The 14488-nt window shown below is 52.9% G+C and overlaps 1 protein-coding gene across 4 annotated transcripts in view; it reads right to left on the bottom strand.

Moving 5' to 3' along the window:
• Positions 1 to 38: 38 nt before the first annotated feature.
• Positions 39 to 14488, bottom strand: part of FAM234A (family with sequence similarity 234 member A) — a gene marked incomplete at its 3' end in the record, with an annotated part of 31524 nt that continues 17074 nt past the window's right edge. For 2 of the 4 annotated variants that reach the window (XM_082671697.1, XM_082671699.1), the window contains exons 2-13: positions 11730 to 11777; positions 11115 to 11412; positions 4821 to 4940; positions 4394 to 4585; positions 3479 to 3609; positions 3117 to 3249; positions 2833 to 2962; positions 2344 to 2484; positions 2017 to 2092; positions 1724 to 1879; positions 1332 to 1485; positions 1033 to 1244 (exon numbers count right to left, since the gene is read on the bottom strand). In XM_082671697.1, the coding sequence (XP_082527823.1) occupies positions 1033 to 1244; positions 1332 to 1485; positions 1724 to 1879; positions 2017 to 2092; positions 2344 to 2484; positions 2833 to 2962; positions 3117 to 3249; positions 3479 to 3609; positions 4394 to 4585; positions 4821 to 4940; positions 11115 to 11379 (1710 nt within the window). In that variant the 5' untranslated portion in view covers positions 11380 to 11412; positions 11730 to 11777. Of the gene's footprint in view, positions 1245 to 1331; positions 1486 to 1723; positions 1880 to 2016; positions 2093 to 2343; positions 2485 to 2832; positions 2963 to 3116; positions 3250 to 3478; positions 3610 to 4393; positions 4586 to 4820; positions 4941 to 11114; positions 11413 to 11725; positions 11778 to 14488 lie in introns of all 4 variants that reach the window. The other 2 variants (XM_082671700.1, XM_082671698.1) reach the window with 2 other exon arrangements.

Here is a 14488-nt window from a genome sequence, read left to right on the forward strand (position 1 = left end):
CAGGTGCTGGGGGGGACCCCCTGCCTGTCCCGGGTGGGAGAGTGCCCACAGGCTGGGTTCCTAGCCTGCTGTGGGTGAGCAGGGTGGGAACCACAGACCTGAGATGCACTTGGAGGCCGTGCTGGACGCTCCCAGTCTCTGATTGGGTGGTGTGGGTGCTGGCCTCACCTCCCCAGCAGCCTTTCCCACTGATCCAGCAGACAAACACAGGCACACATGGGGCTTTCCAGACAGTGCAAAACCAGTGTTTATTCTGATTTCTTCCCGAGGCACCCGCGGTCATCAGGCTGCTTGCTTTTGTCCGGGCACGGCTGAGTCCCACAGCACCAGGCGGGTCTGGGGTGACCAAGGCACAGAGGTGAGTCTTGCATCAGGTGACACCGACTGTGGGGGGGTGTCCAAGCACCAGGAAGGAGGGGCCGCTGGCCACACCCAGGGGTGCAGGGATCCCTGAGGGACAAGGAGCTCCAGTGTGTACCCAGGGGTGCACGCTGACCCCAGGGCACATCCTGGGGCCAGGTCCTCGGGACACTCACAGCTCAAGGCAGCCCATCCGTCACATCCTCCCAGGACCCATTCCTCATGGGCCCTGTCATGGGCTCTCCAGGGCGAGTTACCACCAACCACACCAGGGTGTGGGCCTGCGTCAAGCCACCAGGGCCCACCACCCTCTGAGCTCCACGACCCCAGGGAGACAGTGCAGAGAAGGCAAGGCTCAGACAGAAAGAGGGAGGGGATTCTGCAGCCAAGGCTCTGGCCAGGCATGGAGGAGTGAGGGTGAGCTGCTGCCAGCACAGGCTCTGCCCAGGGAGACCTGGGTGGGGCTCGGAGTGGGGACCTGAGTGAGGACCTGGCATGCTGGCGGGAGAGGGGAGAGGCCCTGGCACGTCCCTGGGGTAACGGGCCCAGTGGAGAGCGTCGCCAGGTCACCAGGTCGGGAGTCGGCGTGCAGACCGAGCCAGTGAAGGGCTGACTTCCCAGGATGTGAAATTTCAGCAGCCACCTCCGCTTCGGGCTCTGGCCAAACCACGTCTAGGCCTCGTTCCGGTACCGTAGGCGAAAGAACCGGTCCCTGACGGCCTGGTCGCTGTCGGGGCCACCCTCAGCCAGGCGGACTACCTTGCTGCTCGGGATGAGGTCCCGCACCTTGTGTTTGGCCACAGAGACCAGGCCGGGTGGATCCGGGCTGGCCGGGCCCGTCAGGAGAATGTAGGCAGCGTGGCGGCTCGGCTCAAGCAGAACCACTGTGGGGACATGGCCATCAGGTCCCGGGACCAGCCAGCACAGGCCTCCCATGGCTGGCAGCCTGGGCCCATGCGGGGCGCACTCACCCTGGAAGGTGACAATAGGGGTGGAGATGTTGGCCAGTTCCAGCAGGACTCCGGGCTGCGTGGGGTGGAACATGTACAGGTGGTGCCCGGCGGCTCCGGGCTCCTGCAGGGAGTGCAGCGGGGGCATGAGGCTGACCCTCCTGGACGCTCCTGACTGGGACCACACCCAGAGCTGTGTCCACCGGCATCCCACAAAACACCCACCTCCCGCCCCCATTCCCCACCTGACCCTGACCCTTCTCGGTTGTCTTCCAGCTGCCACCCCTCGCACCCACTTCCTCCCAGAAAGCCCAGACCCCCTTTTCCTGCCCACCCTGCATGGCTTCTATCTATCTGCACTCACCCAGCCACCGGCTCCACCCCATGCCACAAACCAGGACCCAAGACTGTACCGTCTGGTTGGCACCAGCCAGCTCGTGGAGGCCCCAGAAGAAGAAGGCGGAGCGGTGGTCTGCGGTGGGAAGGCTGGCGGACCGCGGGTCCCTGGGGAGGCCTGGGAGAGCCTGGCTCCACAGGACAGCCCCGGAGCTGAGGTCCAGCAGCAGGATCTGCAGAGGGAGGGGCAGCACAGGGTTGCGTCCCAGAGGGCGGCTCACCGAAGCCTCTGGTCCCCGCTCAGCCTATGGCTCAGACCAGCTTCCCTCAGCTACGGGCAAAGGTGAGACCCAGGAGCAAGTGCCGCAACCTGTCTCTCGGAGCCGGTCCCGTTCTCAATGACCATGGCTGGGGTGTCGGGTTTGTAGTAGCCGAGGATGGGTTTTCTGGAAGGAGAGTGGAGAGGAGGGCTCACACGGGCCTCTGAAGGAGACACCTGGGATAGGCTGCGGCTGCACCTGCACGGGCCGGAGCTTTGACGCCAGGGGGTCTCACTCTCCTCCCCAAGGGCAGGGTGGCACCAGGTGACAGGCGGTGGCCTCTGGCAGAAGCATACGGGCCTTGTCCCCAGGGCCGCCAGGGGTGGGGGTGGGGGGACACGCTGGGGTACCCAGCTCCCTGGAGAAGGACCCCATACCTCAGGACCTGGGCTGCACCGAGGGTCCACCTGGGCACCAGCTCCTGCCCGTCCAGCAGCACGCAGGCCTCGGAACTCACAAGAAGCAGGTCCTCACCCACCTTCCCCGGAACATTCATCAGGTAGCGGACAGCTCCCGAGCTACATGGGCAGGAGGGACGGGATAGGGCCCCGGGTAGGGTTGGGGACGGGACCCTCCCCAGCGATGCCTGCCGGGCTGTTTCCCTCAGGCTCCCAGGGCTCAGCCTCATCTTTCTTACTTCTCCAGTTTCAAACTAAAAGGAAGGCCCTCACCGGATGCAGGGACCAGTGAGCCCGGGGGCGGGGGGGCCATCTTCTCCCCCGTTTTTATTCGTCTTCTGTTTGCCGGTTTACTGAGTCTGAGCCCAGGACGACCTCAGACACCTGACACAAAGTAAGGGCCCTGTGCCCGCCCTACGGCTCCTCCTCGCGCCCGGGGCCCCGCGCACAGGCCCCCACACCCCCGACCTGTGCTCCTGCAGCCTGTGGGAGGTGGCGTTGAGCCTGCCCTCCCAGAGGGGGTCGCTCTTGAGCGAGCTCTCCCTCCCGGTGGCCTTCTCATACAGGCCCTTCACTGAGTGGCTGCAGAGGGAGGTGCCTGTGAACAAAGAAGAGCCTTGCGTCACCTGTCAGCGGGTGATGACTTCGAGTCCCTGGAACGACAGCGGGAGCCACCAGCCCCACACCTGCTTCCTCCCAGGTGCCAGCAGGCCCACGAGGGAGGCCGCCCTGGGGCAGCGGATGCCACGTACCGCAGGGGATGAGGACGTAGTGGGCACCTGCACTGGTGACATAGAGGATGAAGCCGCTGGTCCCGTCCACACCCAGGCTGCCCGGGGGGCCGACTTGCTGCCCCGTGCCGCCTGAATAGACGTAGCCGTTGACCTGCAGCACACGGAGGAGAAGGGGAGCAGGCCCACCCGCTGGGTCGAACCTATAGTGTCTGATGCCAGGAGACGTGGGGCCGCCCGCACCATCCTCAGAGCTGTGCCCATGGCACCAGTGGGAAGCGCACTCTCTGCCACTCTTGGGAGGCCCAGAAGTGCCCGCTGGGTCTGCAGGCACCCGAGCTCGGGGCAGCGGGGGAGGCCAGTGGCTGGAACGAGAGCTGTACCTGGTTCTCCTCCTGGGTGAGGACCAGCAGGTCTGGGACCCCGTCAGCATCAATGTCAGGCACCTGGAGCAGAGGGCTCAGGACGGACACGTTCCCCCCGAAGCTGCTGGGATGGCTCCACAGGGTCTCCCCTAAAACCAAGCACAGGGCCCGTGTGCTGCCATGGAAAAAGACAGGCGTGTGTAGTCGCCTGGTGCCCATAGGCACGTGTCAGCAGCGTCACTTTGGGGCAGCACAGCCCCCTCCTTTCTTCTCATCCTGTTTCCAGCGTTTGGCTGACGCAGATCCTCCCCCTCAGATGGGTAGGGCCTCGCCTCCCTGCCGCCCACTGGGGTCACACATGCAGCCTCTGCCCCGTGCACAGGACGAGAATGAAAGTGCAGCCTTGTGGACGGACCCGGGGACTGAGGTCCTGACCTGACAGCATGTGACCCGAGTATGATCTGCCCACGCCCGTGTTTAGTCAGATTCTTCTCTTCTCAAAATATTTCCAGCTTGCTCTTTATTCTCCTCCCTACTCTTAAAACCACAACTTACAAAGGAAGTGCTGCTACCCCCAAACCTAGCATCGAGGCACAGAATTCCTTAGGGCTTCGGAAAAGGACCAGGGCCTGTTGCCTTAAGGCAGGTCTCGGGGCTCGAGCTAGCCAGGCCCACACACCCCATCCCCGGGGCCTGCCCAATGAGCGGGCGTCAGCAATGCCCCCACCCCCTCCAGGTGCCATGCCGCAGGCACAGGCGGGACTTAGGAGGGGACGACAGTGAAGTGTGACTCCTCATGGGGCGTCCCCCTCCCACCCGTGCCTTCCTTCCTATCCAGCCACACCGCCCACAAGAGCCCGGGCTGACCCTCCTCAGAGCATCCTGGCATCGGACCCGTGTGCGGAGGCCTGGCGGACACGGGAAGCAGCCTACCTGTGACCGAGTCTACCGCAATGAAAGGGCCAGGTCTGCCGAGGATGATGCAGGCAGAAGACGCCCCGCTGCCCCTCGGCTGGGGGACACCGCACTCCACAAGGGCCCTGTTCTGGGCCACGGGCCTCTCCCAGAGGACGGTGCCGTTGGCCCCCGACACAGCGGCCACGAAGGTGCAGGGGGAGGAAAAGCCTGGAGGGAGAGACCCAGGTCTGCAGGGCTGAGCGTGCCGGCCTCGTGCTGTGGCCCTGCCCTGGGCTCTGTCCCTGGATCCCTGGTGTTGACCCCATGGGGTCAGCAGCCCAGTGAGAAGGTGAGTGACATGAAAGTTCCCAGAAATTCCACCAACTGCTTCCCCCAAAACCGAGAGGGCGAGGGGATTCCTCCTCCTGCAGGGAGCTCATTTTTTGGGTAAAAACAAAATTACCTTCATCAGCACAGGAGAGGCTGAAATTGCTTCTGCTGCTGTTGGTGTTTTTATAAAGAAAGAGAACATCCTGGATCCTGTCCTTGTTCACGTCTTCTGTGGCCAGAAAGTCATAGGCAACTGAAAAGGAAACCACCGGCTACTTTCCCAGGCCAGGCCTGACGCGCCCCACTCTGGGCGCCGTGGGGCTGAGTGCCAGGTGCAGCTGCCCACGGAGCAACCACAGGGAAGCGCTGCTTCCTCGTGGGCTGGCAGCTCCACACCCCTTCAGAGCAGCAGCAATTCTTCATCACTTGGGTGTCAGTTGGTAAGGACACCTGGGCATCACAAATGGACGTTCTGCACACCTTCTGCTCAGGGCCAAGTCCCTCCCCAATCAGACTGGGGTCTGGAGTCCACATGTCCACACTCACAGGGGCTACCTCTTCCTTCATTCAAGGACTCAAATGATAAACTACATGCTTTAAAATCAAACACCAAAGGAACAAAATGAGGCCCTTACCTCACTCCATATACAAAAATGAATTCAAAATGGATCAAAGACCTAAACTTAACAGCTGAAACTGTAAAACTCTTAGAAGAAAACATAGGGGTTGGTTTTGGCAATGATTTCTTGGATATGACACCAAAAGCACAGGCAGGAAAAGAAAAAAATAAGTAAATTGTACTTCATCAAAGGACACCATCGAGGGAGTGAAAAGACAGACCACAGAAGGGGAGAAAATATTTGCAAACCATACCTCTGATAAGGGATTAATATCCAGAACATACAAAGAACTCCTACAACCCAACAACAAAAACAAACAACCCAATTCAAAAATGGGCAAAAGACTTGAATAGATGTTTCTCCTAAGAAGATATACAAATAGTCCATAAACACATGAAAAGGTGCTCAACATCACTAGTAATAAGGGAAATGCAGACCACAACCATGAGGGGACCTCCCTGGTGGCGCAGTAGTTAAGAATCCGCATGCCAATGCAGGGGACACGAGTTCAATCCCTGGTCTGGGAAGATCCCACATGCCTCGGAGCAACTAAGCCTGTGTGCCACAACTACTGAGCCCGTGTGCCCTACAGCCTGTGCGCCACAAGTACTGAGCCCACGTGATGCAACTACCGAAACCCAAATGCTCTGGGGCCTGCGTGCCACAACTACTGAGCCCATGTGCTGCAACTACTGAAGCCCGCGCCCCTAGAACCGGTGCTCTACAACAAGAGAAGCCACCGCAATGAGAAGCCCACGCACCGCAACGAAAAGCAGCCACCACTCACAGCAACTAGAGAAAACCAGTGCACAGCAACGAAGACCCAATGCAGCCAAAAATAAAAATAAAATTATGAAAGCAGGGACTCAGACAGTTACTTGTACATGAATGTTCAAAGAAGCATTATTTACAACAGCCAAAAGGTGAAAATAACCCAAGTGTCCATGGATAGAAGAATGGATAAACAAAATGTGATCCATCCATACAATGGAGTATTATTCACCCATAAAAAGAAACGAAGTTCTGCAACATGCTACAACATGGATGAACCTCGAGGACATTATGCTCAGTGAAATTAGCCAGTCACAAAAAGACAGACAATTCCAGTTATATGAGGTACTTAGAACAGGCATATTCTAGAGACTAAAGTGGAACAGAGGTTACCTGAGGGTGGACAGGAGGGCAGGATGGGAGCTGCTGTGTGTTGGGCACAGAATATCTGTTTGAGATGATAAAGGTTTTGAAAAGAGTGATGATGGTCAGTGCAGCGTTGTGAATGTCTGAATGCCACTTATTTGTTCACTTTAAAATGGCGATTTTTGGGTGATGTGTATTTTACCATAATTAAAAATAAAACTGAATACCAGACACAAGACTTCCAGAATCATGGAGTGAAGAGCTTGGCAAACAAATCCTCTCCTCCAAAAATAACAGTAAAATGAGGCAAAGTTGTCAAAAGCACCCATTTCAGGACACTGGAACCAGACTGAAGGCACACCTTAAATCGAGAAGCACTGATTTAAGAAACACTATTGAGCCGTGGGTTGGAACAGAGGACATCTGGGGCCTTTCACCTTGGGCTGCTCCCATGCTCACCCTCCATCAGCCAGGTACCACACTGGGTGAGATTAGAAAGCAGCAGCTTCCTGCCAGGGGGGCTGAAAACAGGAGTGATCTCCGGGGCAGACCAAGGGGAGGCCAACTTTGGAGCCAGCTCCAGGGTGAGATACACATAGGGAGATGGGCCAGAAAGTGAGACACCCTAGTTGGTTCTGATAAGACCCCACATATTCCGGGCAGTCTGAAGGCTTCACCCACCATCAGGAGAGACGAGAGAGGGCCCTTGCTCTCTCCACGTCTATGAGGACAAAGCCATCACCAGAAAAGAAAGCTGTGTTTGGGAATTCACTGAAGGCCCAGAGGTTAGAACTCCATACTTCTACTGCAGGGGGCATGGGTTCGATCCCTGGTCATGGAACTAAGATCCCACAAGCCGTGTGGCATGGCCAAAAAAATAAAATAAAATGGGGCTAATAATCTAAAAAAAGAAAGAAGGAAAGAAAGAAAGGGAAGAAAGGGAGGGAGGGAAAGCTATGTTCAATATCCCTCACTAATACAGACACAAACTAGCAAACTGGACCCAGCAACCTGAAGAAGTGATGGTACAACATGATCTAGTGGGTTATACCTCAGGAACGCAAGGTTGATTTAACATCTGAAGATCAAGGTGATATGCCAGGTTCACAGAATAAAGTACAAAAACCACACAGTTGTCTGACAGAGAAAAAGCATTTGACAAAACCCAACACCTTTTCATTATAAAAACCCAAACAGATAAAGGGCATCTACAAAAAGCCTACAGCTATTAGCACACCTACTGCTGAAACATGTAATGTTTTATTCCCAAGATTGGGAGGAAGATACCTGCTCTCACCTCATCTGTTCGACATTGTACTGGAGATTCGAGCAATGAAATCAGGCAAGAAAAAGAAAAAAAAGGGAAGGAAGAAGTAAAACCGTCTCTCTCTCGTTTTTTTTGCATATTGCATGATTCTGTAGGTAGGAAATTCTAAATACACACATACACCCCTACTAGTCTAGTTAATGAGTTCAAGGCCACAATTTAAAAGGTCCATATAATAAGCAGCAGTGTTTCTATAAACTACCAAAGGGAACTTGAAAATTAAATTCACACAACAATTCCTATGACAAGAGCATCAAAGAGAATATTCAGTGGTGGGGGAGGGGTGGATTGGGAGTTTGGGGTTAGCAGACACAAACTATTATGTATAGGATGGATAAACAACAAGGTCCTACTGCATAGTACAGGGAACTATATTCAATATCCTGGGATAAACCATAATGGAAAGAATATGAAAAAGAATATATATACGTACAACTGACTCATTTTGCTGCAAAGCAGAAATTAACACAACACTGTAAATCAACTATACTTCAATAAAATTAAAAAATATGCTTAGATAAAAGTACTTATAAAAAAAAAGAACATTTTGGAATAAATTTAACAAAAGAAGTGCAGGACTTGCCCACTGAACACTGTAAAACACTGTAAAACTCCCTACACGGGGAATGCAAGGTTGGATACTGTCATGATGCAACTCTACCCAAACTAATTTATAGATTCTACACAATTTCTGTTAAAACCCAAGAAGCCTTTTTTACAGAAATTGACAAGCTGCTCCTAAAATTTTATAAAAATGCCAAGGACCCAAAGAGCCAAAACAATGTTGAGGAGAAATAAAGGAATAGAGTTGGAAGACTTCCGTCTGTGGAGCTGTGGAAATCAAGACGATGCGGCACTGGTGTAAGGACGCAGAAGGACAGAACACAACTGATGGTTGAATGCGTTTCAGCAAAGGCGCCAGGCCACTCAGTGGGGGAAGGACCACGTTCCCGACACTGTCGACATGCACCCCTCCCACCCCCAGACTCACGGGAGCTCTGCAGCATCAGTGCCGAGAGCAGGGAGGTGCCCTCGTGCCTCTGAGACGGTCCTGCTGGGAGGGAGGCATGTGTGACCATTTCTAGAAATCCTGCCACTTGCTTCCACCAAACACTCTACACAAAAAACCACCTCGAAATGGATCACAGACCTAAACGGCAGAGTGAGAACTCTAAAGCTTCTCAAAGAAAAAACAGGAGAAAATCTTCATGACCTCACATTAGGCAGAGAGTTCTTAGACACCAAAAGCACAACCCATGCTAAACACTAAATAAAAAGACAAGCCCCAGATGGGTCACAAATATTCACAAATCACATATGTGATGAAAGACTTGTACCTGGAACACATAAAGAACTTAAAATTTTTTTATTGACATACAGTTGATTTACAATGTTGTGTTAAAAGAACTTTTATAACTCAATAATAAAACAATTATATTTTTAAGTGAGCGGAAGATTTGAATAGACAATTACCAAAGATGACGTAAGAATGGCTAATAACCCACGTGAACATCATTAGTCACCAGGGAAACGCAGACTAGAAACGCAGTTAGGTACCACTTCACACCCACTAGGAAGGCTACACTAAAAAAGACAAGAGATTTCCCTGGTGGTGCAGTGGTTAAGAATCCACCTGCCAATGCAGGGGACATGGGTTCAAGCCCTGGTCCGGGAGGATCCCACATGCCGCGGAGCAGCTGGGCCCGTGCACCACAACTACTGAAACCTGCACGCCTGGAGCCCGTGCTCTACAACAAGAGAAGCCACCGCAATGAGAAGCCTGTGACTGCGGCGAGGAGTGGCCCTCGCTCACTGCAACTAGAGAAAGCCCTTGTGCAGCAACAAAGACCCAATGTAGCCAAAAACAAACAAACAAATTAATTAATTAAAAAAAAAGATAATGACAAGTGTTGGCTAGGATGTGGAGAAGCCAGAATCCTCTCCCACACAGCCAGTGGGGAAATGAAACGGTGCAGCTTCTGGGGAAGGCCTGGCAGTGACAGGAGTCAAACACAAACTTACCACGAGGTTCAAGAGTTCTGCTCCTGGCAACCTACCCAAGAGAAATAAGACATATGTCCACACAAAGATTTGTACACAAATATTCACAGCAGTGTTACTCATTAACAGTCAAAAACTGAAAACGATGCAAACATTCACCAACTGGTCAATGGATGAATACTCTGGTCTGTCCACACAAAGGAACACACTACCACATGGATGAACTCATGTAAGTGAGAGAGGCCAAAGATGCATCTTACATGATTTCATTTACATGAAACGTCCAGGAACAGCAAGTGTATAGAGATGGGAAGCCCACTGGCAGCTCCAGGGCTGGAGTCGGGGCTGGGGCCTGCGGGCAAGGAATCGTGTAGAGATGATGGATGTGCTAAACACTGGATTGTGGCGACAGCTGCACAGGTGCTCAAGTCTCTTTTTTTTTTAAACAAGTTTATTTTATTTTATTATTTTTTTAAATAATAGTTCTTTAATTAATTAATTTATTTATTTATTTTTGGCTGCGTCGGGTCTTAGTTGCGGCACGTGGGCTCTCAGTAGCTGTGGCTCGTGGGCTTAGTTGTCCCGCGGCATGTGGGATCTTAGTTCCCTGATCAGGGATTGAACCCGCGTCCCCTGCATTGTAAGGCAGATTCTTTACAACTGGACCACCAGGGAAGTCCCAGTGCTCAAGTCTTAAACTGACTAAGAATCATCGAATCGTATACTCAAAGCAAGTGAATATTATGATAATAAATTATATCTCAATTAAGCTGCCAAAAATAAACACAAACATGTATTACTTCACCCTCTCAAAATTAGGCACCAAATTCTGAACAAAATTGACCGTCAGTGGGGCTTAAACAAGAAATTCCCCTTATTCCACCAGAGAGGGCTTCAAGTCTGTGCAAAGAAACATTGCGAGGCTGTCAGCACCCACGCCCGCTGATACGGGCACAACTCCCAACAGGCAGGGAAGTGCCCAGAGGAAAGCTGACTCAGCAGCTTCCATAAGGCCAAGATTTTACAAGAGAGAAATCAAGTGTGCTCAACTGCGGTGGGGCAGACTGGAAACTCGGCTGGAGCACGTCAGGGAGACCCAGCCACAAATCTCCTGCCTGGTTTTCACATTTAGATCAGTCTTCGCTACATCTATTCTGCCAGTTGCTCTGTTTTACTATGTTTTTTTAATTCAGAAAAGTAACCAAATGGGCCACTTTCCTTTCCTGACCCCCCGCCCGTCCTTCCTGAGGATGCTCCTGTTTCCATGAGAGGCGGCCCCCGGCCCCCAGACTCCAGGGGACCCGGGGATACTCAGCGCCCCTGCCCCACAAGCCGCCCGCACCTGCTGCCTTGTAATCGATCCTCCACACCCCCTGTGATGCCAGCCGGTCTGGACATGGGATGATGAAGGAAACCACGAACACCACGAAAAGGCAGACAAACAGCGAAAGAAAAAAGGCCACCGTCCGGCACCGGGAGAGGCGGGACTGCGGGGGCGGCTTCACGCTGGTTTCCTTTCCCGCTGGGTTTCCCAGATGTTCCTGCACCTTCCTGTTCTCGTTCTTCAGGGGGTGGATCTCGGCTTCTAAGTCCTTGCTGTCCGTCATCGTGTGCACACCCCCAAGCTCACCTCTTGGCCACTGTGGTGGCGACACAGGAGAGGTGGTCAGGAGCCCCAGGGGCGGCTGTGACCGCGGCCCATCAGCCCAAGAAGGGGTGTCACAGACTCCACTGGAGAAGGCCTCAAACTCAGAAGGGCAGTGGGCGCACAGAGGCAGCACGCAGGACGGGTTTCCCTCTACGCTCTACAGCTCCTGCCTGCTGACCCGGGCAGGCCGGCCGGGCTAGACTACGGCAGAGCATGCATTAAACATTAACTATTAACTGAGGCACCTCTGACCGGCCTCCCAACCCGAGTCGGGGTCAGCCCCCCAGGGAGGGGGCTGTACTTACTCACCAGGTGACCCCAGCGAGCTGCAAGGTCTGACCGCACCTGTGTCCTTCCCTGTGAAAGGAAAACAACAGTGTTTCCAAGACTCTGAGGGTTAAAGCAGTAAATGCACAGAAGCGCTTATAACAGCATCTGACACAGTGAGCACTCACTCCAGCTAATTATTATTGGTAACAAGATAAAGTCACGCCGGGGCTGGGGGGGTGGGGGGGGATGCGGGACGACCTCCCTCCTTCCTGCCCCTCCTGCTGGCAGCACTGGGCGTGTCGGGGAGGAAACCCAGGGCGGCCACCTCGGAAAATAAGACGGAAAACACTTCTGAAGTTGAACCACAGACAGAGTGGGCCTGACGGCTGGAAACCTTCATCACCAAGCTTTGTGCTCTTCATCGTGCGAGAAAGAAACAAACTTCTGCCTGGCGTAAGGCAAGGTATTTGTTATTTTGGTCCTTTTTAAACAGCCAAACCAGTGTCCTAACTAACACAAATTATATTGAGAGGGTGCAAGGGATCAAAGGGTCTGAGTGGGTTATAAGCCTCATCTACATGAGAGGGAGGCTGTGCCAGTGGTTAAAACCAGGACAGCGGGAAGGGCTCCCTCTGGGAAGGGGTGGGTTAGGGAGGCAGGAAGAGACAACAGAGTGCTGGTTTTCTCTATAAACGTTTTACCTTCTGACTTTAACTGTTTTTCTCTATTATTTAATAAAAATAATTCACTTAAAAGCCTGTGTACACAGCCACTAGAGCAGCTTTGGTAATAAAATGTAAAATGGCAGGGGTGGGTGAGGAGGTAGAGACCCTGGGAAACACAGTCGTGCACAGCCGTGAGGAGGAAGCACGCAGCCGCTGTGGAAACGGCCTGGCGGTTCCTCAGACGATCAAATACGGGGCAACTGTCCGACCCAGCAGCTCCACTCCTAGGTGTTTTTCCAGGAGACCCGAGAACAGGGACTTACACAAATGCTCTGAGCTTCACTGTTCTGAATAACCCCACTATCCATCAACAGGTGATGGATAAACAGAATGGGGTCTGCCCACACTGTGGACTATTACACAGCCATGAAAAGGAGTGAAGCTCTGACACAGGCGATAGCATGGACAAACCTCAAAAACGTGACGCTTGGTGAGATTATACAGACACAGAAGGTCACGTATCGTACGACTCCATTTATACGAAATGTCCGGAACAGGCAGAACCCTGGAGGCAGAACGTAGATAAGTGGGTGCCAGGGGCTGGGGGGAGTGCTAATAGGTGAGCCTTCCTTCTGGGATGGTAACAATGGCTGCAAAACCCAACGCATGTACTAAATGTCAGTAATGGTAAAGTTCATGTTGTGTGTATGTTACAATTTAAAAAGAAAACCAAACAAATCTCTGTGCCTCCCCCTAGTGCTGAGACATGAGTTTTAACATCCTGCAGTCAGAAAAGGTGAGCCTGTCGAGGTAATGAGCTGGACACAGGAAATCAAACAAGGACTCATGACCAGGGGCCTCCTCAAGCCCAAGCATCTTACCCGTGGGGCGGGAGGTGGGGGCCCGTCTGGGAGGGACGGGAAAGAGCCGGCAGCAGAGCCTGGATCTACCTGGCGCATCCAGCCTCTGTGGTCCCAGCGAGGGGAGTGTGAAATATTTAACATGCGTAGATTCTTTTAGCAAAGCAAAGAAAACTGAATGAGAGACCAGAATGCTAAAATTACTGATTTTAAAAGCTCTATCTATAAAGTTCTCTTTTGTAAGAGCTTTAGAATGTTGGGCTAGAAACTCAAGCTCTCTGAACCACGGCTGTGCAAGCACGAGGGCACCTGCTCAAAATGACAACCACTCACGTCCCACTTACAACCCTGTTTCCCAGACCTCGTTTGCGGCTGGCACACCTGGAGACCAGGTCTGCACAGGGAATCCGCTTTCACAAACGCAGGCGCATGTGGGGATTGCAAAGCGCTGGTGAAATGCAACCAGGCAGTCTGTGAACGCAGTGGGGTGAGCACAGAGGTCCCTCCCGAGCCATGATCCTCACCTTGGGCACATTCACCACCCGATCAAATCAGCCTGTCTGGGTGGGGCCCGGCAGAAGGCGACTCCCAGCCACCTGGGAAAAAGCGCTGGCCCAAGAGTCTGCCCTTTTGCTGTGGTCACCCCACTCTCACCACCACATGGCTAGATTCTTCCTGCCTCCTGCCCTGCCATGGAGACGCCACCTCCCCATTGCCAGCCTGGAGGAAAGCAAATAAAAGGGAGGAAGAGCACCTTCCTTCCATCCAGCTGCCTGGGGGTTCTTGTCCTTGGAGTTCTCGGCAAGCTTAGTAAAGTAAACCCCAATGCCGATGACCCCAAGCCAGTAAGTTAAACCACTCCTTTTCCTAGTCAGTCTTTCACTCCCTAAGCTAAGAAACAAGGACAGTGCAAAACGGTTACTGATGTAGTTTGGAAGAAACAAGGACAGTGCAAAACAGTTACTGATGTAGTTTGGGTTTTTTTTTTAAGTCAGCAATAAATTTATGTGATACAACGTGTGAAAGATATAAAAGCATAACTGCCCTTCCTCTTGTAGCCCCCAGGCTCAAGAGGAGAAGCGTGGTACTAGTTTCTTACGGCTCCCTCCAGAAATATTCTGTGCACTGAAAACCATAAAGTGTGTTTTAAAATGTGAGTAGAATAATCGAGTTATAAACCTGACCTCTGAAAATTAAAGGAAATATGAGCCCAAACTATTCTCTAGTCCCTGCTACACAGGTTTCCTTGTTAAGTCAGACCAATGGTGCATCA

The sequence above is a fragment of the Grampus griseus genome (assembly GCF_964374135.1).
Source record: "Grampus griseus genome assembly, chromosome: 14".
In the NCBI taxonomy this organism is placed as follows: domain Eukaryota; kingdom Metazoa; phylum Chordata; class Mammalia; order Artiodactyla; family Delphinidae; genus Grampus; species Grampus griseus.